Below are 24,512 nucleotides of genomic sequence, written 5' to 3' on the forward strand. Positions count from 1 at the left end.
ATCGGGCTATGAGAGTGAAGGAATAGTGAGTGCACCTGGGCCCCGATTCTCCTAAGTTAATAATGTCAAAATCGAATAGAAATCGAATCGCAATATGATCGTAATAGCAGTTTTAACCATATCGGACATTCTGCTACTAATAAAAGACCAATCGTATTCGATTGACATTTGATTGGTGTGCGATTGGTCTGCTATTTTGATGATTTTGTGTATGCGCAAAAGCTTGTGCAATAAGTCTATAATAAGTCTTGCGCAGTTGGCTAATCTCCTAACATGAGACCAGCCACCGTTGCCGATAATCGGCTAGGTCCTCATATCCATCATCATCAGGGGCCCGATTCTCCTAATTTTACTTAAGCGCCATTCGATTGACGTTCGACTCGATTCGACTGAGATCCAATCCCGACTCGATTACGATTGAAGCGTATGTGGCATTCCGCAATTTTTTCTTTGAAATAAACGTTTTTATCCTTTTCTGTCATTCAATAATGAATCATTTTGTCTGCAAATGATTTACGATTGCAAAATGATTGTACAGCAAACTACCGTATAGACCAAAATCATCAAAATAGCAGACCAATCGCACACCAATCAAATGTCAATCGAATACGATTGGTCTTTTATTAGCAGCAGAATGCCCGATATGGTTAAAACTGCTATTACGATCATATTGCGATTCGATTTCTATTCGATTTTGACATTATTAACTTAGGAGATTCGGGGCCCAGGTAGATACTACCTAGTTTCTTCTCTGGAGCCCGATTCTCCTAAGTTAATAATGTCAAAATTGAATAGAAAACGAATCGCAATATGATCGCAATAGCAGTTTTAACCATATCGGGCATTCTGCTACTAATAAAAGACCAATCGTATTCGATTGACATTTGATTGGTGTGCGATTGGTCTGCTATTTTGGTGATTTTGGTCTATACGGTAGTTTGCTGTACAATCATTTTGCAATCGTAAATCATTTGCAGACAAAACGATTCATTATTGAATGACAGAAAAGGATAAAAATGTTTATTTCAAAGCAAAAATAACGGAATGCCACATACGCTTCAATCGTAATCGAGTCGGGATTGGATCTCAGTCGAATCGAGTCGAACGTGAATCGTATGGCGCTTAAGTATAATTAGGAGAATCGGGCCCCTGGCGTTTTCTGTATTGCAAAAATACGTAACATTAAAATGTGTTCGTACATTTAAAAGAAAAAAATAACAAGTTAAATAAAAGCTTGTAAAAACAAACATTACATTGAGCACTAGACACCAATAACATTATTATCTAAAATGTGTTTTTAATTAAAAAGAGATAATTGTCAATTCGCATGTTTGTTAATAATTTTATGTCGTTTAATGATCTTTAAGTAAAATAAGAACAACAACAACATAGGTATTAACTTATGAAGTAAACATTTGTAAGAAGTAATTCGAACTTAGAACAGGTTATACTTAATATCAAAATACATATATTCGAACAAAAGTTTTACTTTCGAAGTTAAGTATTCCCATCACTATTCTTAAATTCTCGGTAAATTCCCAGCAACAATTTTAGAATTATAGTGTTGTCCGAGTACAAAAACGTAAATGTTACCAATTTTAAATTATATTTATCTGAATAAGGAGTGTTTTTATGGTAAGCATATACTTTTTATTTTCTTTATTAACGTTATTTATTTTAACAATAATTACTATATTGGAGAGACATGCTTATGAAGTTATATCATCCATCACATATCAGCTATGCATTTGTACCTTGCTTTTTGCATATCAGGCGATCTGTCAATGCCGTTTTCATTGCTGCCAATGTCAATATTGTATGTATTGTCAACTGAATGGAAGACCTACCGCTCGTAGTTTGTGCGCCTCACTTTATAACCCGTAAATATTATTTGTACAGCGTTTATTTTAATAATTTGAGGCACAAAAACAATGGAAAACGGAGATACAGATACTAACAATGAAGGTGTTGGACCTGTAGACAATGCTTGGGCTATGAAAATACCGAAATTCACACCTGAAGATAATCCGCATGGTCTTTTAGAAGAGAGCAAATTTGCAACCCTATTTCCAAAGTACAGAGAACAATACTTGAAGGAATGTTGGCCGCTTGTGCAGAAAGTGCTCAAGGAACATTACATTGTTGCTGATCTTGACCTTATCGAAGGCAGCATAACTGTGAAAACGACACGGAAAACATGGGATCCCTATATCATAATTAAAGCACGAGACTTAATGAAACTTTTGTCACGAAGTGTGCCCTTTGAACAAGCCGTACGAGTCCTGGAGGATGAGATAGGATGCGACATAATAAAGATTAATTCATTTGTTCGTAAAAAAGAAACATTTTTAAAGAGGCGGCAGCGTTTAATTGGCCCTAATGGTGTAACTCTGAAGTCTATAGAACTATTAACTGAATGCTATGTGCTAGTGCAAGGCAACACAGTATCAGCCGTAGGACCATACAAGGGTTTAGTGCAAGTAAGAAGAATTGTTGAGGACACTATGAAAAATATTCATCCTATGTATAACATTAAAAGTTTAATGATCAAAAGGGAACTCATGAAAGATCAGAGATTAAAAAACGAGAGCTGGGATAGGTTTCTACCTACATTCAAAAGTAAAAATGTCCCAAGGAAACAACCTAAGAAGAAAGTTGAAAAGAAACCGTACACACCTTTCCCACCTCCACAACCAGAAAGTAAAATTGATCGTGAACTCGCTACTGGTGAATACTTCCTTAAGGATGAACATAAGAGGGCTAAGAGACGTCACGAAAAAGAAGAAAAGCAAGCACAAGTTAAACGTGCCAAACAAGAACAACGGCAGAAAGACTTTATACCACCTGAAGAGAAACAAACTACTAGTGAAAACCAGACAGAAACTGCAGTAGACATAAACCAATTTAAATCAAAGATGAAGAAGCTGTCCAAACAACAAAAAGGTTCTAAACTAAAAAAGGCAGAAATATAATTCTGTGTTAGAGTGCTATTTCTAAGCAATGTTTGACATAAATAAATAAATTTATTAAATGCTATATTATCTTTTTATTTTCATAAGCTTCAGTTCTGGAACTGTGTTGTTTTTAGCAATATATTTTTTGCCATTCATATATGGTTGTAATACTTCAGGTATATAAATTTTTCCTTTTGGATCTTGATGTGTTTCTAATAAAGCTATCAGCATTCTTGGGACTGCACATGCAGTGCCATTCAATGTATGAACATAGCAGGTCCCATCATTATGAACATATTTGATGTGAAGTCTTCTTGATTGATAATCTGTACAGTTGCTGCAGCTAGATATTTCACCATAATTATTGCGACCAGGCATCCATGCTTCTATATCGTATTTTCTGGAAAATGGAATGAAATCAATGTTATTTATTAAGATCTAGCTATACGGTCTTTAGGATAGACAGACGAGGAATGTCGTGACAGCAATAAACCAGAAGGGTAATGAATAAAGTTGATTTAGAAATGGCTGTCCTCACGCATACCTGTAAGCAGGAGCTCCTAGTTCATGTGGTGGCATGTCAAGAATTCTCATATTAAATCCTAATGGTGAAAATAATTCTTCTTGTTTTGTTCTCAGATATTCAAGCATACTTTCAGATTGATTTGGAGTAGTGACTGCAAACATTTCGACTTTGGTAAATTGGTGTACCCTGGAAATGGATAAAAATGATGAAAAATGAGCCTGAAAGGTACCACAAAACGTGTTCAAGCAATCAAAAAGTATAATTTAAAAAAACATGACTCAATGCACTAGAAAGTAAACAAATGCACCTTCCTGAGATGATAACAAGTTTTACTCAATTTATATCTATAATGAAATATAACAGGGGAATTATGGAGAATATAGCAAATGATAATAAGGTAGGAACAAATACCTATATATTCCTCTCTCTTCAATAAGATTTGAGGTTTCTGCCCTGAAGCATCTACTCACTGCAGCCAGTTTCAAAGGCAAGGCTTCCTCAGTGTGAGTTGTATTCATCAACAGCCCTGCTAGGGACATTTCAGCAGTACCCGACAAGTACAAATCTGGACCATGATGGACTGGGTCCAAAGAATATATCTACAAAAGAAATAAATTTGTACATACTAATTTCATAATCATACATAACAAAATATTCTAATGCTCTATTTATTGGCATGTAAGTCTAAAATTATGCTGCAGTTATTTTTTTGACAAATATCATTAAAAACTATAAGATCTCACTATAGGTGGTATCTCCATATCGCTCACCTAGCAGTATAATGACACATCTACTTTTTTCTTATTTTACAGAAATGAGGGTCAAAGATTTTGCAAACGTTTGAAACGAGGTTATGACTTCATTTTATATTTTATCTTAGATTTTATGGTTTTAACAACTAACGCCGTGCCGTTTTACCACTTTATAAATTATACACTTTTAAACACTTAGGCCGTGAAAACCCAATTTCGCTTTTTTTGTAAATGTGCCATTATACTGCTAGGTGAGCGATATCCGGATGTATGTACTAGTGCAACTTTATGTTCTGGAATTCGATTATGTATCAAATAATGTACAATAAATAATATATTTTTACTTTGGGAACAAAAATGTTGTAGACTAATGTTACCTGAGTGCGATCACTATTAATGGTCATCCCGCAACTCTCCAAAACTTGACTAGGTAAAATATCCGGAACTGACACCAGTTGGAACTTCTCTTGAAGAAGCTTACCAACAGTGTATTTGATTAATGCTTCTTCTAATTCGGCCAGTTCTCCCAAGAAGTAATAGCTTTTGTGTCCACAAGTGTGTCCTAATTTATCTGTTCTCACTAAATTGAGCCGCCTTGTTATATCACTGAATTCCAGAGGTCGATGTGATTGAAAATCTCTTTTCTGGTTTATTTCTCGGACAACTTGTGGTTCGACATTTTCCAGAACGGAAGGGTGTGTTTTGTTAGGAAGACAACTTAGTTCTTTGTACAGATTCTCTCGCACTATTTGGTAAGAACTATCAGATAAAGGAGTTGCTTTATATTTTTTATACATATTCATTACACGATTTACATCACCCACTCCTTTTCGTAATTTAATATTGTTGTCAATTTCTAAAGAATTTTCAGAATTACAGTAATAGTTCGTATCAATATCCGGCAAAATTACTGTTGAACTTAACCTTAGAAACTTAGATTTAGTTACAATATGATTTCTTAATATTGGGTAAAATATCATTTTGTATTGGAAGAATAATTAATCACTTTGTAATTGATGTTACCCAATTAAGAAATAGCAATGAGCAATTTACAATATTATATTATGAGAAATAATAGTATTTCAGTCAAAATAACAGAATCAGCTGTTGCCTGTTGTTTTTTTTTTATTGCCCATAGTCCATAGGGCAGGGTAGTCTCTCGATACCGCCTTGTCGTCTTTTAGTTTGAAGTTGAATAATGTAACCAAGATTCTCGCCACAGAGTGTCTTTGGTTAGCACGTGTGCCTAGAATTTTCAGCTGTTTTAAGTGTTTTGGTGAACTTTTGTGACTTAGTTTTGTGTTTGTGTGTTGTCCTTGTGTTTGTCTCCAGTGGTGTACTGTTATTTCGGTAACTAACAACTTTTTTACAAGCATAATGGATCAAAATAAACCCCCCGATCCCGATCCTCCCGACATCTCTGCATATGCTCCACTTTCCCCGAACTATCCGCTATCCCAACTCGCTGATGTTGCTTGCAGCATCGCGGACTCCCAGACCCCATCAACCTCGAATACCAGAAAACGCTCCGGAGATGATGCCAACATTGGCGTGTCAACCCCGCCATCCAAACAACAAAGAAACCTAGTTGGCCGCAGCAGGTACTCTGCTACTGATAAGGCACCTTTTATCGTTCATGTCTCTCGATTGGAGCCCCAGTCTAACGCCTGTACCTCTCTTCACCCTGTTACATTCGGAATATTCCTACAAAAACATAGCATTACTAACGTTGTCCGAGATGGTGTTAAAAAAGTTGGTAGGAACCGTGTATCTGTAGAGTTCAAATCCCCTCAGGATGCAAACTCATTCATTATCAACAGCATTTTACACAAGAACCGCTATGTTGCCTCTATCCCCACTTTTAATATAACTCGGATGGGAGTTGTGACTGGTGTTCCCACTGATTTAAATGAAGAGGAAGTCCAAAAGTACTTACAGGTCCCTTCAGGTTGTGGTGAAATCCTGAAAGTTCGTCGCATAAACAGGAAAGTAGTTATTGATGGAGTGACTGAATTCAAGGCAACAGAGACATGTGTACTTACATTTGATGGCCAAGTATTACCTCAAAGAGTATTTTGCTGTTACACCTCCCTTCCAGTTCAGCAATATGTTTATCCCACCATCCAGTGCCGTAAGTGCTGCAGGTTTGGTCATGTGGAACTAGTGTGTCGGTCCAAGCCTCGCTGCAGTAAGTGCGGCCATGATCACCCTGGTGATGGTTGCAGCACTTCTGAGGCGGAGGCATTCTGTGTGCTCTGCTCAGGGAATCATTTTGCAAATAGCAAATCATGCCCGGAGTTGGGTAGACAGAAGGCCATTAAGACGGTTATGGCTGAGAAGTCCCTTTCATATGCTGAAGCTAGCAAATCTGTCCCACTTCCTTCTCGCAATTATGCTAATGCTGCAAAAGCTATTCCCGCCCCCACTCAGTCATACCGCAAAACTGTTTTCCTTAAGCCAAAGACCCATGCCCCTCTATCTCCCTCTTATGATAAAGCTGCCCATCAGCAGATTATTAACTCCCCTGCACCTTCACAGCCTGATGGCTGCGCTCTGAATAACCCATTCATTGATAATAATGTTTCCTCAATAATAGATATTCTTATTAAACTTCTATCTACAATTCTATCCACCAATAATACCCAATTACCGTCCAACGTTGCCTACCAACTAACTAACCTTTTATTAAATATTAGAAATGGCGCCTCGCCAAGTATTCCTTCAATGGAATGTGAGGAGCGTGTGGCATAAAAAGCACGACCTCATATTCCTCCTCAACAAATTCAAGCCTCTGGCTTGCTCTGTAGCTGAGACTTGGCTCACCCCGAGTCTCAGTTTTAATATGCCACTATTTAATATTCTCAGATGTGACAGATCTGATGGCTATGGAGGGTCGGCTCTCCTTGTTAATAATCGTGTTCCCCTTTCCACCTTGACTCTTCCGGTTCTGGATGGTGATATGAATATAGTTGCGTGTAAAATTGAGGGTATCACTGTTTTATCAGTGTATATTTCCCATCCTCAGCGTAGGTTTTTAACCACCATTAGGGACATTTTGAATAACATAGTGGGACCTGTGCTCGTCATGGGTGATTTCAACTGTCACCACTTTAGATGGGGCTCCAATCGTTGTGATTCGTTTGGGGAAGGTTTAGTAGAAATCTTGGATGATTTAGACCTTTGCATCTTAAATGATGGTAGTCCTACTCGTAGATCCCTTCCAGGACAGCAAAAGAGTTGTGTAGACCTCACATTCTGTTCAGTAGAGTTGGCGGCATCAATTCATTGGGAATGTACTACTCTGACGCATGGTAGCGACCATTACCCCATTGTTGTAACTTTAATTAATAAAACTTATTTAGAGAAAACGTCTCCTCCACTATTGAAGTACAACTTGTCCAAACCTGATTGGTCGAGGTTTGCATCTTTACTGGAGGAGAAAATTAGTGTGCTTCCAAATTTAACTTCAAGTTTCCAAGATTCTTCTGGTCACTGCCATGCTAAGAGCTGTTACGATGGCTTTATCTCGGCCATTACCTCAAGCGCAGACTCTACATTTCCGTTGCGTAACTGTGCCAGAAATAAAATCCCGTCACCCCCGTGGTGGGATCAAGAATGCACATCGGTTATTAAAGAAAGAAAAGAGACCGAAAAACAGTACAATGATGCGATGAATAGCGACAATCTTATACGGTACAGACGAGTGTTAGCTCAATCTCGGCGGCTTCTTCGCAAGAAGAAACGTCGCGGTTGGGTTAAGTTTTGCACTTCTCTATCCCCTTCCACTCCCATTTCAGCAGTTTGGAAGAGCATTAATCGTTTCAGGCGAGGCTGCTCCCCATCTATCTCTTCCCCTATCTCGAGAGAAACTGCTGAATCCTTTTTCGACAAAATTGCTCCAGCCTATGTTCCTTCTTCCTCAGAACTTCTGCTCCCGTCTGTAAATATTGTGGATGATCCTATGAATGAACCATTTTCGTTGGAGGAACTTGATGCGGTATTACGTCATGTTAGGGATTCCGCCCCTGGCATAGACGGCATACCGTACTCATTTGCAGTTCATTTTGGTTTTGAAGCAAAAAAATATTTTTTAGGAATAATAAATTATTGCTATCAATTTGGTTGGGTTCCTGAACAGTGGAAAGCTCAGATAGTAATTCCCCTTTTGAAGCCCGGCAAGACTGCTGATGATCCGAATGGCCTTAGACCAATTGCTTTGTCCTCAGTGTTGGCCAAGATATTGGAACATTTAATTAAAAACAGACTTGAGTGGTTGGTGGAGTCTAGGGATCTACTGCCGAGTAGTCAGTTTGGCTTTAGAAAGGGGCTTAGCACCATGGACAGTGTGGCAATTTTGGTTACTGATATCCGTACAGCCTTTTCCAAAAATGAATCCGCTGTAGCCACTTTCCTTGACATCTCTTCCGCATACGACAGCGTCCTTCTTCCTGTTCTCAGGCAAAAATTGCAACAGCTGAGGATTCCGGGTAAGATGGTACAATGTATATGCGCACTCCTCATGTCTCGCTCTTTGATGCTCAGAGTGCAGGGGGAGGTATTTGAGGTGAGACAGACGTGGAAGGGCCTTCCCCAAGGCTCAGTTCTAAGCCCTCTACTATACAACCTGTATACAGCAGACATTGGCTCCTGCCTTAATTCTGACTGCCACCTTTTACAGTACGCTGACGATCTAGTCTTGTATGTAGTAAATCCATCTATTACGGACGCTGCCTCATCTCTCTGTCTCTCCCTGGACTCTCTGCACACATGGCTTTTGGACCATGGTCTCTCGTTATCCGCCCCAAAAAGCTCGGTAGTGATTTTTTCCCGAAAACTACTGATCCCTCAGGTCTCAGTTAACATTCAAGGACAAGATATCCCCATAGGCAACAAAACAAAATTTTTAGGCGTTTTCTTAGACTCAAAATTATCCGGGATTCACCACTTTAATTACTTGATCAAAAGATGCGAAAGAGCAATCTCCATCTTGAAAGCCCTCGCTGGTGTCTGGTGGGGGGCCCACCCCTTCACTATGAAACTGGTCTACAACGCCTTAGTCCGTAGTATCCTGGACTATGGGTCACACCTGGTGATTCCAAGCAACAAAGGTGCCTTGGCCGGTTTAGATAGGATTCAGTCTCAATGCCTTCGAATCATCTCAGGTTGCATGAAGTCGTCGCCTATTAACGCCTTGCAGGTCGAATGCGCTGAACCCCCCCTAGCCCTAAGACGTCAGTACCTCGCTTCCCGTTTCCTATCCAGGGTTATACCCAAGTCATCTCACCCCCTCATCCCAAAACTCAGAGAGCTTGACACTCTTTGTCACAGCTCCAAATATTGGGAACACAAAGAAATTCCCCTATTCCTAAAAGCATATCGGTTTTTTCAAAATTTAGAATCCCCCATTGCTCCACATCCCAGACTTCCTCTATTTAATTACCCTTATGAAGTACTTTGCTTCACCCCTAAAATATTTTATAACATTGGCATATCCAAAAACTCCCCGTCTGCAAATTCGGCCTTTAATGCGGTTTTGGGTGAACGATGGATTGGGTTTCAAAAGTTCTTCACGGATGCTTCCAAATCAAATGGTGGCTGTACTGGAGCCGCGGTTTACTATCAGAACTCTAAAATAATTTTGAAATTCAGATGTCCGAAGGAGTCTTCAGTATTTACAGGCGAGTGTGTGGCACTATTGGAAGCTTGTCGTTTTATAGAGTCCCATGAGATTAGCTATGGAGTTATATTTACTGACTCCCTTAGCTGTCTCCAAGCCCTATCCCAGAATCCCTTTAGAACTAAACTCCACTGTCCTATTGTCCTGGATATTAAAAAGTCCCTTTTCTCCTGCACTAGGCAAGAGAAAGAAGTACACTTAGTCTGGATCCCTAGCCACTGCGGTATAGCGGGCAATGAATGTGCCGATGCATTGGCCAAAGATGCGTGTTCATCTGAGTCCGCTGACCTTGCACACTTCTCCCTTCAAGGGCATGACCTGCTAAACCTCCCCAAATTGAGTCTTGAGACCTCGTGGCAGGAATGGTGGAACATCTCAGGCAAAAAGAAGGGTAGCTCTTATTTCGCCATTCAACCGGTTGTAAAACCAAAACCGTGGTTTCCCAATTTCAAAAAATACCCTAAACGGGTAATCTCAGTCCTGTGCAGAATACGGTTAGGTCACTGCTGTACACCGGTCTTTCTGCGCAAAATTCGGGTGCAGGATTCATCCCTCTGCGAGTGTGGTCTGGATGAAGGTACCCTGGACCATATATTTTTTGACTGTCCTATCAACTCATCCTTTGATTTATATGGTCGTCTCCAAAAACTTAAAATCCCTCTCCCGACTAATTTCCGTTCCCTCCTATCCCACTCCTGTCCAGAACTGCTCCAGATGCTGTTGATGTTTATTAATCAAAACAATATTAAATTATAAACTGTGGCCTATATTTAGGCCACAGTTTGTATGGTTGTGGTATATATTTTATGTTATGTGTTACTAACATTTTGTTGTTGTTTTTATATATGTAAATGTATTTCTGTTTGTTTCAGTGTCGTCTTACTAACACATTAAGTTACACAAGATCGGCCACAGCACCATCTTAAATCAATATATATATATATTTTTTTATTTATTTTTTTAATTGTAAGCACTTCTTGCTTCTCATTTCACTTGTCATTGGCAGAATCGTCGAAGTTGACATCGACACGGATTGCCATATACAAAAATAGAATAGAATAGAATAGAATAGAATAATGTAACCACAGCGAACTAAAAAAAAATAGCAACTGTCAATGGTGTTCGTTTCGTATGTCATTGTCAAAGTACAAAAACCACAATACTTGGTTTTGGCGCCTTTTTTCTTGCAAGTCTTTCAAAAGTCTTTCTTTTATTCATAATTACCGCACTGATAGTATTTCTTTTTCTTTCACAACCTGTTGATAAGAAACATGAACTTGGTTTAACGTGAACCAGTTGTAAATTCGGTTATAGGGATAAAGTATATCCAAAAATGCCTGTGCAAAGTGGTAGTGTTCTTGTAAATTTACAAAAAAATGCTGAAAAAATTGTTTCACCTGCTGGTAAAACTAAGTCTCCTTCTCAAGTGTAAGTATTTTATTTCTTTATGTAATTTTTCTTCTTCTCATGAGCATATTTCTTGTAAAATACGCAGTCACAAATCTGAATAGAGCTAACCTGCGATCGAACAGTTGCAATAGTAGTAGTGTTGCAGTAGAACTTTCCAAGATCTTCGAAGTATGTTTTAAGCTTCTTGTTTCATAGCATTATTCTACAGGTCCTTAGCTACTGATAGTCCTAGTATACCTACTTTTCTATACAAGGATCAAGTATGCTGTGCAACAGTGTGGCAGTAATGCTTAGATCTTGTAATTTTTTTATATAAGCATCAATAATATAATAGTGGTCTAGCCACATCAAAGTCTGTGTCCCAAGTCTCTGACTGCTCCAATGCTCGTTAACAATGCCTTATTTTTAGCCCTTTTATATGATAGAAATAAACATGACCATTTAAAGGATTTTTATTAGAAGTCCTACCACCCTTTGTTACACTGACTGGATCTTAAAAATACTAGTCTCAGTAATGAAAAAAAATATTTTTTTTGTGAAACAAGTAGGTGTAAGTTCGTCAGCCAATCAACTATTTCTTAATATTAAATTACTTTTTAATAGAAAGTGAATTATAATTTACAATTGTAGTGCTACGAGGAGGTCTCCACGCAATGGCAATCAACAGAAGATCACTACTATGTTCCCCTCCAAAAGGAATAGGAGCCCTGATGGAAATGAAATTACTCCAGTAAGTAATCTTATTTGGTGCTGATTAATATGTTATCTCTAATGAAGCCTCAAAAGGTACAGAACTCAAAAAAACTATTTCCATTGGGAAGTTTGCCCAACAGGCAGCTGTGGGAAACAGCAAGTTCACATTAAAATCCATAGGTAAGGTGGCCAACATTGTATTGATTGAATAATTCTCTGTTCCAGAAAAAACTTAAATATGATGGTGACGAATCTAAGGAAAACAGTGTAGATAATATAACTGAAGATAATAAAAACAGCGAAAACTTAAAAGTTGAAGTAGGTAAAAGTTGTGTAGATGCTGCAATAAATGAAGATGATTCTAAAACTTTCAAAAATGATGAAGAAACTAGTTCAAAAACCGAAGTCGATGAAATTTCTGACACACAAGATTCGCCAGACGGTGACAACAAAATGGATGATCAGATGCAAATCCAAAAACAGGATGGCTCCGAACAAGAACCAAAAGAAAATGGCAAATCTGAAAATGAATTGGCTAGTGCTCAAAAGTCTCTTCCGGATAATGAAAAATGTAACATCTGCAGTCAATTTTTAAACAATTCTGACCTAATATATTATCAAGGACACCCTCAGGACGCTGTTGAAGAGTACATTGCATTGACTAATGAAAAACTTGTCCTAGCATCAGGTTGGTCATAAAATTATTTAGTCCAAAAACTTCATAGTTCCAAAAGTAAAATATTTTTACCACTTTTTTGTTAAGTTGACCTGTGTGTAACTAAGTAAGGAATGTAGAACGAAAAAATTGGCATATAATAATATGGTACTGTCAAACTGATCTGATGATGGAGCCAGGAGAACTGAAACTTCATGATGGAACATTGTATCTTAGCCTAAACAAAACTTGTTATTGTTAGGAGAAGGTTTAATAATGGAGCCGGATTTTTTTGGTTTTTACATACATTTCTAAAAGCGTGTTTATCTAGTGATTATGTACTATTATTTATTATTCCACTTTACTAGTGGGAGATTGCAACTTCTACCTGGCTAGTCAGAATTTATACAACCACAAATTAGCTGATGAGCTAGTGAGATAAAATAATAGTTTTATCACCATACATTTAAAAAGAATGTTTTTATAGATGTCATTTCAATAAATAATAGTTTAAAAAAACTAAAAAATACGCTTTTTATAGAAAACCGAACTAAAAAATAAAAAATAAATTTTAATGAATTTAAATTAAGGAAATAGTGTTAAAAATTTCAATGAATATAAATTAATAATAGTGTGAATACAAAAAAATATATATAAAAAAAAAGCGTGGGTCCTTAGAGTTTTCATGAAGTAAACATATCATAAAAAGCCATAACGGTAGCGCGAAAAATGTTTTTTCGGAATTGAATTGCCTCAACAATTAAACAAAGATAAAATGCGAGATCTGACATGGAGCCGCGAGCGCAGCGAGCGCTGCGAGCGCGAATTTTTTTGGGGATGCAAAGGGTGAAACAGTCAAAATTAATAAGAGACGACCAAAGCTAGGGCGGCTTTTTCTGAAATTTTATTGGTTTAATTTTGCCGCCCCCTAAATAGCATTTGCTCCACGCTACGCCACTGGTTGATCTTAAATCGTTTTTAAGAATCTATAATTTTGAAAACGTCCTTTCAACAGATGTACTGAAACCGGCAGTGTAAGTAATATTCTTAGCGCTATTGCTGTGTTCGGAATTATTGAAATCAAATGATCAAAAGATATTGTATTTTTTAAATATTACGTGATAACTCGCTAGATTTGCCGCCCCCTAGGATGTGCCGCCCGTGTGCTGTGCACGCGCTGCACGCCCGCTTACGGCGGGCCTGTTTACATATTCAGTTATCGAGTTCCCTCGACTTTCTCTGGTCTTCATCATCAGGTCAGCTCCAAACCTTCACTGTTGCAAAGGTTTTGTCAATACAAATAATTTAAGCCCAAACACGAGGTAGTTTACATATTCAGTTGTCGAGTTCCCTCGACTTTCTCTGGTCTCCATCATCAGGTCAGCTCCAAACCTTCACTGTTGCAAAGGTATTGTCAATACAAATAATTTAAGCCCAAACACGAGGTAGTTTACATATTCAGTTGTCGAGTTCCCTCGACTTTCTCTGGTCTCCATCATCAGGTCAGCTCCAAACCTTCACTGTTGCAAAGGTTTTGTCAATACAAATAATTTAAGCCCAAACACGAGGTAGTTTACATATTCAGTTGTCGAGTTCCCTCGACCCTCTCTGGTCTCCATCATCAGGTCAGCTCCAAATCTTCACAGTTGAATAGTGCTTTTAGGCGTACACCTGAGTGTCAAGTTTTTATCATATGTATGCCTACAACTTTCGAAGGTTGCCCTCGATTTCTCAGGGTTTCCTTCATCAGATCCTGACCTGATGACTATGGGACCAACTGGCAGCTATTCCGAGTCGAACAAAAAAAGAATCACGTAAATCGGTCTATAAACCTCGGAGTAATCGATGTACATACATAGAAAAAAAACATACTGGCCGAATTGAGAACCTCCTCCTTTTTGGGAAGTCGGTTAAAAATGGAATAATTTTATCAAATTAGTGTATTGTCATCGGTCCTCAATAAATCTACAAAGTTTGAACGAAATCTGGCCGTTTAAAGTGGGTCAAAATCGCGCCCAAAGAAGTCGGTTACAAACATACAGGTGAAGCTAATAAAAAGCGTGTAAAAATATTTGCGGGCATGTCATCTAATTTGTTTAAATGATAATAAATTATTGTATTTTCAGGTGACGATGGAGATATTATGGAGCGACCACAGACCAATATCACAAGTTTTTCTATATTTGATGAACAGGGTCATCTATGCCCGATAGATGGTGGTCTTGTTGAAAATGACGTGCGAATCTACATGTCTGGGTATTTGAAATCGATATGTTCCGATTCAACTGAAATTGATGAGGAGTCAGTTCCTGTCAAAGATGTTGGCCCCATCATTGAATGGTGAGTGACATATTTCCTCTAATTGTTCATAGTAACACAAATACAGAATACATACAGTATATAATATGTTGAGTGTTTTTTTTTTTCAGGTTCATACATGGCTTTGATGGCGGTAACAGGAATTGTATCACCTTGTCAACAGAATTTGGAGAATACAATTTGTTAAAGCCAAGTGAACAGTATACACCTCTTATGAATAACCTATATGAGAAGATATGGCTTAGTAAAGTTGTTGTTGAATATTTAGAAGAGTATCATTATCTTCAGCCCTCTTATGAGGAGTTGCTAGAAGTTATAAGAGAGTCGAGTATTCCTGAATTAAATGATATGAAAATGACTGAAGAAATGCTTCACAAGCATGCTCAGTTTGTATGTGATCAAGTACTAAGCCTAGAAGCTGATGAAGATGATGCACCTTTAATTACATTACCATGCATTAGAGAATTAATTAAGCTCATGGGTATAAAATTCGGCAAACGTAAATTCCGCACTAAAATTGATTACAAAAAGGTTGACAAAAAGGCTTGGACTAAAGCTACGACGACCCCCCTTGTTAGGAAAACATTTGAAAGCTTTTTTACAAATCAATTGGATAAAACTAATCATGAGTTGGTTCTAAGAAGAAAACGATGTGGCGTTTGTGAAGCATGTCAACTACCGGATTGTGGTGAATGCAATGCTTGTCGAGCGATGGCTAAGTTTGGTGGTCATGGCCGCACTAAAAAAGCCTGCGTAAGAAGATTTTGCCCTAACATGGCAGTAGAACAGGCAGAAGATTCCGACCCAGATGATGAAGAGGAATATCAACAAATGGCTGAAAAAAAACAACACGACAAGATAGAGGATACAGTTCCTGTCAAGTTAACTGGGTCAAATAACAGGAAAATTAATTGGGTGGGCGAGCCTACTAAATCTGATGCCACTAAGGTGTATTATGAAAAAGTCGAGATTGATGGAGCAGAGCTGTGTAATGGCGACTTTGTAATGGTCGAAACTTCTCAACCCAATATTCCTGCTTTGGTTGCCAGGGTTGTTTACATGTGGAGAGAAACGATTAATTCTAAATCAGGGTATTGCCATGCAGAAGTTTTTATAAGAGCTTCAGATACCGTTCTAGGTGAGGTTAGTGACCCCAGGGAAGTGTTTTTAGCAGACAGATGCTGTCATGGTGCTCCACTTTCATCAATATTAAGGAAAGCCTGTGTTGAAAAAGGAGAGATTCCTGATGATTGGTTCAAATTAGGTGGTAAGGAAGTAGATGACAAACACTTTGATGATGATGGTAAAACATATTTTTACAATAAATATTACGAAAGGTTTACAGCGCGATTCGAAGATTTACCTAAAGACCCTATTTGTCCTAATCCGCTAAGACAACACCGCTTTTGTCCATCCTGTGAGAGAAAAACTAGAAGGGATGCTAAGAACATACCTAAAGTATTTGGAAAACTGTTAGAAAAATCCAGTTTGGTGCCTGAAAACAGAACAGAGTGGACATTAGTAAGGTGGCAAGATCACGATTACAAGAAAGGTTGTGGCGTGTTCCTCAAGCCAGGAACATTCAAGTTGAAAAACACACTCACTAATGCTAGCAGCAATGTTAAACCAAAGTTAGAGAAAGTCGATGAGGATGTTTACCCTGAATATTACAGGAAGAGTGACAATAACTTGCGCGGGTCGAACATAGACACTGGGGAACCATTCTGTGTTGGCTATGTAGCAGCCGTCACTGCTGTAGGAGAGGGACCTTTAATAGTTCCACAAGATATCTATTTAAAAGTTAATGTACTTTATAGACCTGAAAACACGACTAGCAGATTTCCTCAACATGAAGACGTTAATGTGGTCTATTGGAGCGAAGAAATTCGTGACGTGCCTTTTTCTGCAGTTGTAGGACCATGTCATCTAATTTATGAACAAAATGTTCCACCACAATATACCTTGGCCGAATGGCTAGAGAGAGACCCAAGTCGGTTTTACTTTAGAATGGCTTTTGATAAATCCAAAGGTCAGTTTGTAGATGTGCCACATCACGCTGTAAGTGTTGGACGCACTGAACGCGGCAAAGACAAAGGAAAGGGTAAAGGAAAGTCTAGTAAGCCTGTAGAAGCAACTGAAAACAAATTGGAACAAATTTCGGTACGACCACTTAGAACTCTCGATGTGTTTGCTGGATGCGGTGGATTATCAGAAGGCTTACACCGGGCCGGTGTCGCCGAATGCAGGTGGGCTATCGAGAACGTGGAGGCTGCTGCACATGCTTATGCACTGAACAATAAGAACTGCATCGTTTTTAATGAAGATTGTAATGCGCTCCTGAGGGAAGTAATGTCTGGCGCCACGCACAGCACGGGCGGACATCGCCTGCCCCAGCAGGGTGAAGTGGAACTGCTGTGCGGCGGGCCCCCGTGTCAAGGTTTCTCTGGAATGAACAGGTTCAATTCGAGAGAGTATTCTAATTTTAAAAACTCTCTAGTAGCTTCATACTTATCGTACTGTGATTTTTATCGGCCGAAATATTTTATACTGGAAAACGTAAGAAACTTCGTGGCTTTCAAGAAAGGCATGGTTTTGAAACTAACCTTGAGGGCACTACTCGACATGGGATATCAGTGCACGTTCGGTATCTTGCAAGCTGGCAACTATGGGGTTCCACAGACGAGACGAAGGCTGATTATCCTGGCAGCCGCCCCCGGGTACAAGCTGCCGAGCTATCCGGAACCCACGCACGTGTTCAGCAGACGTGCGTGCTCTCTCACTACAACCATAGACGGTAAACGATTTGGTACAAACATTCACTGGGACGAATCTGCTCCCCGGAGAACGTGTACCATACGAGACGCTATGAGCGATCTTCCTCGAATATGCAATGGTGCAAACAAAATTGAAATCGAATATGGATCCATGCCTGAAAGCCATTTCCAACGCCTGGTCAGGAGCAAAGACGAAAACGCTAAGCTTCGTGACCACATTTGCAAGAACATGGCGCCATTAATTCAGGCGAGAATATGCAGAATACCGACCACACCAGGTTCGGATTGGAGAGATCTGCCGAATATATCGGTGACACTGTCGGATGGAACTAAATGCAAGGTAATTTGTGCTAAGTGTTGGAAGTAATTCAAAAGCATTGAAAAGAGTTGGGATTTCCTTCTCTCATATTTTGTTGTTACTGCGTATACAAGCTATTGATTTGCATCCGTGCAATATTCAAGGGCGTAATTATGCTAATGATTCTCTACCCAAATCAACAAAAAATAATGTATTTTTTTTATATTTTTATTTACGGAAATTCGTTAGTGTCATCTAGCCATATTTAAGCTTGGCGCGTGTGGTATTTATTGGCCTTAAAACCAATACATTGCATACGCAACGATCATTCATAAAATTGGGTTAGTTCTGAAATACTACTAAATTACAATGACAAAAAGGAGCGCATGTTAGTTATTTTCCCTCTACTGTAGTTCCAATCGATTATAGACCGTATTTTATGTCAACCTCCTGAAATATTGCACAGATGCAAATCAACAGTTTGTATATCATGGTTTCTGATTAGTTGTCTGTTGTGTGTGTCAGGTGCTGCAGTACCGTTACGACGACCGTCGGGCGGGGCGGTCAGCAGGCGGCGCCCCGCGCGGCGTGTGCGCGTGCGCGGCGGGCGGCGCGTGCAGCCCGCACGACAAGCAGGAGAACACGCTCATCCCCTGGTGTCTGCCGCACACCGCCAACCGGCACAACAACTGGGCCGGCCTCTACGGTATGTCACCACATCATCTACTTAACCTATTCTCAACCATGTCAGGGCCAGTCTTACCAAATGCAGCTGAGTAACAGTGTTTTACATAGAGCGACTGCCTCTCTGTCCTCAACCCAGTTACCCCGGGCAACCTCTTGGTAAACCTGGTTGTCAGACTTTCTGGCTTCAAACTACCCGTAAAGACTTCCAAAGATGTTCAAATGACAGCCGAAAACTACAAATTCATGATGCCTTCCGAAACACGGAAGAACTGGTTATTTCAAGATGGTCAACCATTCATGGATTAATCGCGCGATTTCAAGAATTGCCGCACGCGGCGCACGCCATTCGTCGGCCGCGCGTCTGTCGCGGGCCTCGGCAGCGGTGCCATACATTTTCATAGGTGACTATTGTCGCGAGCGATCGACGACTGTCGTAGGCCGCGCGCGGCTGCGATCGATCACGATGCACGGAACTCTACCTTAACCTTAGATTTAATCCAGGTAGGACGCGGCAGGCCTCAAAATCGCAGAAATAAGTTTATAAATGGAAAAGTTTAGGTGGATGTGTGAATGTTTGTTATTCCATACTTAACTTTTGGTCGACTTTTACTTGACCACGTGCTCCTCTAAGAGTAGGTATAGTATTTTATTTTTCATTATACAATATAATACAATAGTACATAATACAATAGTAATTATTATAAGTAGGATATAGCCAATTTCAAGTTTTCACTATTTAGAATATGTTGCATTTGCATGAATAAATAAATTCCAGGTCGTGTTTGCTGGGACGGCTACTTCAGCACCACGGTGACGGACCCCGAGCCAATGGGCAAGCAAGGCCGAGTGCTTCACCCGGAACAGAACCGCGTCGTGTCGGTGCGCGAGTGCGCCAGGTCTCAGGGCTTCCCAGACACCTATGTGTTCGCCGGCTCCATACAAGACAAACACCGACAGGTAGTTCTTATCTATACTATATTTTTATTTTTTATTATAAAGCTGAAGAGTTTGTTCACTTGAACGCTCTAATCTCAGGAACTACTGGTCTGATTTGAAAATTCTTTCAATGTTAGATAGCCCATTAATCGAAGAAGGCTATAGGCTACTTTTTATCAGAGTTCGTGCAGAAGTTCTCTCAAGCACGCAAAAAAAGAACTCATCATCCTCCGAGCCTTTTCCCAAACTATGTTGGGGTCGGCTTCCAGTCTCACCGGATTCAGCTGAATATTTATAAGAAAGTCGTGTTAGTTACTCCACTTATAATTCAAGAACGGCTGAACCGATTTAGCTGACAATTGGCAAAAAAAAAAAGGGAGGTAGCTTAGACCCGGGAGAAGGACATAAGATAGATTTTGTAACCATCCGGGACGCGAGTGAAACCGCGGGCAGAAGCTAGTTAAAAATAAATACTGAAATGAGAATTAGCAACATCATGTAACTTATGAGTAACATAACGTTGATTTTTGTTGGCAGGTTGGGAATGCTGTGCCGCCGCCTTTAGGGGCCGCTTTGGGAAGAGAGATAAGGGCAGCATTAGCTTCCAGTATAGCAACATAAACAATTATTGTAAAATAGCTATTAGACGAACTTTTCTAGTACATCATGTTGAAGTAATGATATTATGTAAGTTTGTTTCCTTCTACAGTTTTGATACAATCATGACTTATGTTATAGTTTACTATGTTTATGACCAATACATTAATAAAAAATAAAATATTATGATTGCGCTTTTATTTCTTTAATGCATCTTTTGTTTTTCTTTTAACATTTTTCACTAAAATACTTAGTTCAACATCTTCTTTAGATTTTTTAGAAGGTTGAGCCTCAGGGGGTGTGTCTGCTGGTCTGCGCTTTAACTTCTCTTGAATAAGCTTTTCCATATTCTTTGTTTTCTTGAAATTAGGATCACTTGGGTCAATGTTATAGTGATGTGAATTATACAATGCTGAAAACCGGTCATCATTGACATTTATCTCAAATTCTGGAAGGCTTTGTTTTTGTTCATTCATTTTCTCTTTTAATTTCTTTTTCCTTCTGGACTTTTTGCTAGACTCCGACTCTTGAATTTTCTTCAAACTGAAGTGCGCTTTTCCATCGTCATCAGCCAGTAGTAACTCTAATTCAGCTCTCTTCTTTTCATCTTCTGGATCTACGTCACTGTCATCATCGCCTTTCTTTTGCTTCTTAGTCTTGCTCTCAGATTTGGGCTTTTTGAATTCTGGCTTGTTAAATTCTTCAGCAAAGTATGGATCATTCATATCGACATCGGAAGGTACATCATCTGACATGCTGCCACCATCAGAATCAGAATCTTCATCCTCTTTTGCGTCTTTCTTCTCTTTATTTTTCAATTTCTTTAGCTTCTTCTTTTCTTTGCGTTTTTGTACCAACTTTTCGAATGGAGTTAAATTTTTGGTCTCTGTAAATAATAGAATAGAAATCAATTCATTTTACAATACTTTTTATAAAATAAAGATGCAGCCTTAAATTCAACATACCTGAATTCATCTTTTTCTTAACCAACTCTTCTGCTTTATCTTTGATACCGATTCCCCAGCTTATTTCCATTTCCATGTCTTTGTTGCTCTTCTTTTCGTCCTTTTTCTCAATGTCTTCAAGCAGTTTCTTGTATTTTAGTATTGGATCTTCATCATCCTGGTCTGACTTTGCTTCATCTTCTACTTGATTTTCCTCTACAAAACAATGTTATGTTAGATAGAACAGCTTGTTATATTTATTAATATCAATGTACAAAACAATTTTTCATGATTGCAAGTGAGCTACCTACATTTTAATACCAGCTTTTACAGGCACAATAAATACTACAACAGTAATTTCTTAAAGAACACGATTTTTAGTAAAACATACATTACCTTCACTTTCACTACTAGAAGCCAGGTAATCTTTTAGATCCAGGTCATCAATTTTGCCATCTAGTGCACTTTTTATGGTTTCAGTTCGGTTTGGGTTGGTCGCGTCCCATGTGAGCTCAACTTTAGCTTGCTGGAGGGCAGTAGTTGTAAACAAACGAGGTTTGTATTTCGTTAAGTCTGGAAGTTTCGTGCACTCCTCGCGAGGCTCCTGAAATTAGAAAAAGAATATGTAAAGTTTATATTGGTTAATAATCGCTCGAACTCCAATCTCGGGGCTTTCTCTTTTATTTTTTAAAATTCTGTCTATACCAAATTAGCGAAAACAGTAGACGTTTTCAAAGCTGGTTAGCCCATACCTGATCGAATGTTACATCATCGGGAATGAACCTCATATCGAGGCGAGTAGCGCTGCTCTCATACTCCATACCGTCACATTCGCTATACAACTTGTCAGCAGTAGATACCGAGTCGCATTCTACCACAGCATAGAAATATTTTAGTCTATTTAGCTGATATCGACGAAGTTTCTCCATATGATACGACGATCCTGTAATTAAAGGACCACATTTTATGGTTTTTATAAAATACACTGGTTACATTTAAATCAAAAACTACTGGGGCGATTTTAATTTTTTTTTTCACTGTTGGAAAGCTCCTCCCAAGTAACAGGCTAGATATTATCCCGTTAAGAACAGTAGTTCCCACCCACGTGACTCGGGTGAAACCGCGGGAAAACGGATAGTATTAAAATATTTTATATTTTCGCCATCAAACGGAATGAAAATCAAACTGAAGCTTGGTAAGTAAAAAAGAACAAATATACTTGTTATTTTTGAGTACCAATAAATAAAAAATAAAAACATATTGAAGCAAAACTGACAATATCACAACCAAATGTGTGTTATTGTTGTTATATAATAACATATTTATAATAGTTTGTAGGTCTTTGTATATTAAAATTGTATTGCTATGCCCTAACATGGTATCATGTATGGGCCTCTACATTCTATAACACCTATGTAACACTCCTGATAGCAATAAATATTTGAAGTTTGAAGAGTTATAAAAAACAAACCTTCTTCATTGCCCTCTCCAGATGAATCATCAAGTTTATCTTCTGTTAATTCAATAGGACCTCGTACTTCCTCCTCTTTCATTCGTTCTAATCCATATTCTGATGGGTAAATCTTGAAACATAAATAACATTATGTTAATATGCATGCATAAGTGGTACAAAACTCAACTATAACCTGGTAATGAGCACCTGTTCACGAAAATACATATAAAAATATTCAGAACTTCAATAGGTAACGTTTTAAATACTAATATAGCTTGGTCTCTTGTTAATAAAACTAAGGAAAAATTAGCTCACAGTAATAGGTGATCCATTTTATTTTAAAAACTTAAAGTCAGACTTACTGTAATTTTCTTGATTACGCCACCAACTGGTAAAAAAGAATTAAGTAACACCATGAGGTCTGTTGCTTTTATGTTATCCCAGTCCATATTGCAAATGGCAATTCTGAAAGAAAAGGAAAAACAAAATTTAGTAACAAATATTCTATCCATGGGTACAATCAATGAGTAAAAGTTACAAAAGTTTCACATGAAACCCACTTGTGAATCACTGTCTTGTACATTGTACACAAGTTTAATTATTTTTTTCATTACCAGTAACCTACAAGCACATTAATAAAGTTTATGTTACAAGAATTAATAGTTTTAAAAATTAAAAAACACGCTTGTCATGAATTGTCATCAGAACTCAGAGTGTGTGCAAAATTTCATCTTAATTGAAGACCCGGAAGTGGGTCAAATTAAGATTCAAAGATTATTTTATATAAGTACATAATTACAAGTGAAGCCAATAGAAGCATGTTAAAAATTAAAACTATATAGCAAATGTGTTATTATTTTTTGTCAGTATTAATTCAGATTCCAAATTGTCTTATTCTTGCAAATCACAAGAATAAACTTTAACATGACATTCATAGACTAGGATGCCAAATGAAGTAATACCTCTTTGTAGACTCGTCTGTGGTCTCAGCATCAGCATCCAGCTCTCCCCACTCATGTTCCAGGTCACTATCCTCTTCCTCAGCACTACTTTCTTCATCTGATGAACTGTCCGTCAATATGACACCTGAAATATAATATTGGAATAATGGAGTTGATCTATTGGGACAGGTGAATAAATACTGTGTTGACTCCTAAAATTGCCTATAGTTATCATAGAATACTTCTTACCTTCTCCACGGGCATAATCAATATCTAAATCCAGCAACCTATTCTTAACCTTTTTATCTAGTTTTCCGCGAACTAATTTATCGTTAAGAAAGGTTGGCTCCTTCTCATCTTTTTCGTCATCGCTCTGTGGTCGTTTCACAAAACGGCCTGGTGTAGAGCTGTCACCAGAGTCATCATGTTTTTCATTTTCTGTTTTCTCCTCGTCACATTCGTCTGAACTGCTGCTTCCTTCAGACTCATCTACTTCATAGTATTTCCTCAGATTCTCTGTCGATGTTTCATTAACGGGCCGTCCACGTTTATCTACCGTGTATTTTACTTTAAATTTTTCATCCTTAAACATGGACTGAAACCGTTTGTCGATTTTCACTTTTCTCTCATGTTTTGGAATTTGACGATACTTTGGATCATTAAGGTATTTTGTGAAACGATCATCTTTTAATATATCACCCATGTTGGCATTTAATTTAACAGAATTTATTATCAAAATAAATAATCACTTATTTGAGGTTAGGACAAAATACATGAGCACAGCAGCACGTGAAGTTTACTTTCTCTGTCAATGTCAACGGATGAAGACAGCTGACAGCATAAGCTGATAGTTTGAAAACGCAGGAAAAGAAACTTTTTAGCAGAGGACAGATTAT

At 38.4% G+C, this 24,512-nt stretch overlaps 4 protein-coding genes across 5 annotated transcripts; 2 read left to right on the forward strand and 2 right to left on the reverse strand.

Moving 5' to 3' along the window:
• The first annotated feature begins 1,808 nt into the window (after window positions 1–1,808).
• On the forward strand, window positions 1,809–3,036 carry LOC124637745 (KRR1 small subunit processome component homolog). The gene has a single exon (XM_047174384.1). The coding sequence runs from the start codon at window positions 1,932–1,934 to the stop codon at window positions 2,970–2,972; it is 1,041 nt and encodes a 346-aa protein (XP_047030340.1). The 5' UTR covers window positions 1,809–1,931; the 3' UTR covers window positions 2,973–3,036.
• LOC124637744 (serine--tRNA ligase, mitochondrial-like) lies at window positions 3,027–5,357 on the reverse strand. Its single transcript, XM_047174383.1, has 4 exons — window positions 4,610–5,357; window positions 3,892–4,079; window positions 3,499–3,666; window positions 3,027–3,354 (listed from the first exon to the last, which is right to left on the reverse strand). The coding sequence occupies exons 1-4, from the start codon at window positions 5,210–5,212 to the stop codon at window positions 3,039–3,041; spliced, it is 1,275 nt and encodes a 424-aa protein (XP_047030339.1). The 5' UTR covers window positions 5,213–5,357; the 3' UTR covers window positions 3,027–3,038.
• On the forward strand, window positions 3,662–20,464 carry LOC124637742 (DNA (cytosine-5)-methyltransferase PliMCI-like). 2 transcript variants are annotated; one of them, XM_047174381.1, is made up of 8 exons: window positions 3,662–3,877; window positions 11,950–12,049; window positions 12,238–12,700; window positions 14,794–15,007; window positions 15,097–18,100; window positions 18,584–18,764; window positions 19,521–19,702; window positions 20,219–20,464. In XM_047174381.1, exons 1-8 carry the CDS (start codon window positions 3,867–3,869, stop codon window positions 20,300–20,302), a joined length of 4,239 nt encoding a protein of 1,412 aa, XP_047030337.1. In that variant the 5' UTR covers window positions 3,662–3,866; the 3' UTR covers window positions 20,303–20,464. The 2 variants fall into 2 exon arrangements, with proteins under 2 accessions (XP_047030337.1, XP_047030336.1); XM_047174380.1 differs by lacking the exon at window positions 3,662–3,877 and adding an exon at window positions 11,038–11,337.
• Window positions 20,465–20,467: 3 nt separating this feature from the next.
• Window positions 20,468–24,429, reverse strand: LOC124637743 (ESF1 homolog). Its single transcript, XM_047174382.1, has 8 exons — window positions 23,866–24,429; window positions 23,638–23,761; window positions 23,038–23,140; window positions 22,694–22,805; window positions 21,975–22,165; window positions 21,619–21,826; window positions 21,244–21,438; window positions 20,468–21,164 (listed from the first exon to the last, which is right to left on the reverse strand). Exons 1-8 carry the CDS (start codon window positions 24,317–24,319, stop codon window positions 20,476–20,478), a joined length of 2,076 nt encoding a protein of 691 aa, XP_047030338.1. The 5' UTR covers window positions 24,320–24,429; the 3' UTR covers window positions 20,468–20,475.
• Between the last annotated feature and the right edge of the window lie 83 nt (window positions 24,430–24,512).

Source organism: Helicoverpa zea, chromosome 16 (assembly GCF_022581195.2).
Source record: "Helicoverpa zea isolate HzStark_Cry1AcR chromosome 16, ilHelZeax1.1, whole genome shotgun sequence".
NCBI lineage: Eukaryota > Metazoa > Arthropoda > Insecta > Lepidoptera > Noctuidae > Helicoverpa > Helicoverpa zea.

Bases quoted from the DNA above. Each gene is read 5' to 3' on its own strand.
- LOC124637745 (XM_047174384.1), top strand. From the start codon at position 1,932: ATGGAAAACGGAGATACAGATACTAACAATGAAGGTGTTGGACCTGTA.
- LOC124637744 (XM_047174383.1), bottom strand. From the start codon at position 5,212: ATGATATTTTACCCAATATTAAGAAATCATATTGTAACTAAATCTAAG. The intron at 3,667-3,891 runs GTATTTGTTCCT...ATCCATTTCCAG, and splicing joins GAAGAGAGAGGAATATATAG to GGTACACCAATTTACCAAAG. The intron at 3,355-3,498 runs GTATGCGTGAGG...TCCATTTTCCAG, and splicing joins CTAGGAGCTCCTGCTTACAG to AAAATACGATATAGAAGCAT.
- LOC124637742 (XM_047174380.1), top strand. From the start codon at position 11,243: ATGCCTGTGCAAAGTGGTAGTGTTCTTGTAAATTTACAAAAAAATGCT. The intron at 11,338-11,949 runs GTAAGTATTTTA...TTACAATTGTAG, and splicing joins ACTAAGTCTCCTTCTCAAGT to TGCTACGAGGAGGTCTCCAC. The intron at 19,703-20,218 runs GTAGTTCTTATC...TTTTGTTGGCAG, and splicing joins TACAAGACAAACACCGACAG to GTTGGGAATGCTGTGCCGCC.
- LOC124637743 (XM_047174382.1), bottom strand. From the start codon at position 24,319: ATGGGTGATATATTAAAAGATGATCGTTTCACAAAATACCTTAATGAT. The intron at 22,166-22,693 runs GTTTGTTTTTTA...CTTTAATTACAG, and splicing joins TGGAGAGGGCAATGAAGAAG to GATCGTCGTATCATATGGAG. The intron at 21,439-21,618 runs GTAATGTATGTT...ATTGTTTTGTAG, and splicing joins TTCTAGTAGTGAAAGTGAAG to AGGAAAATCAAGTAGAAGAT.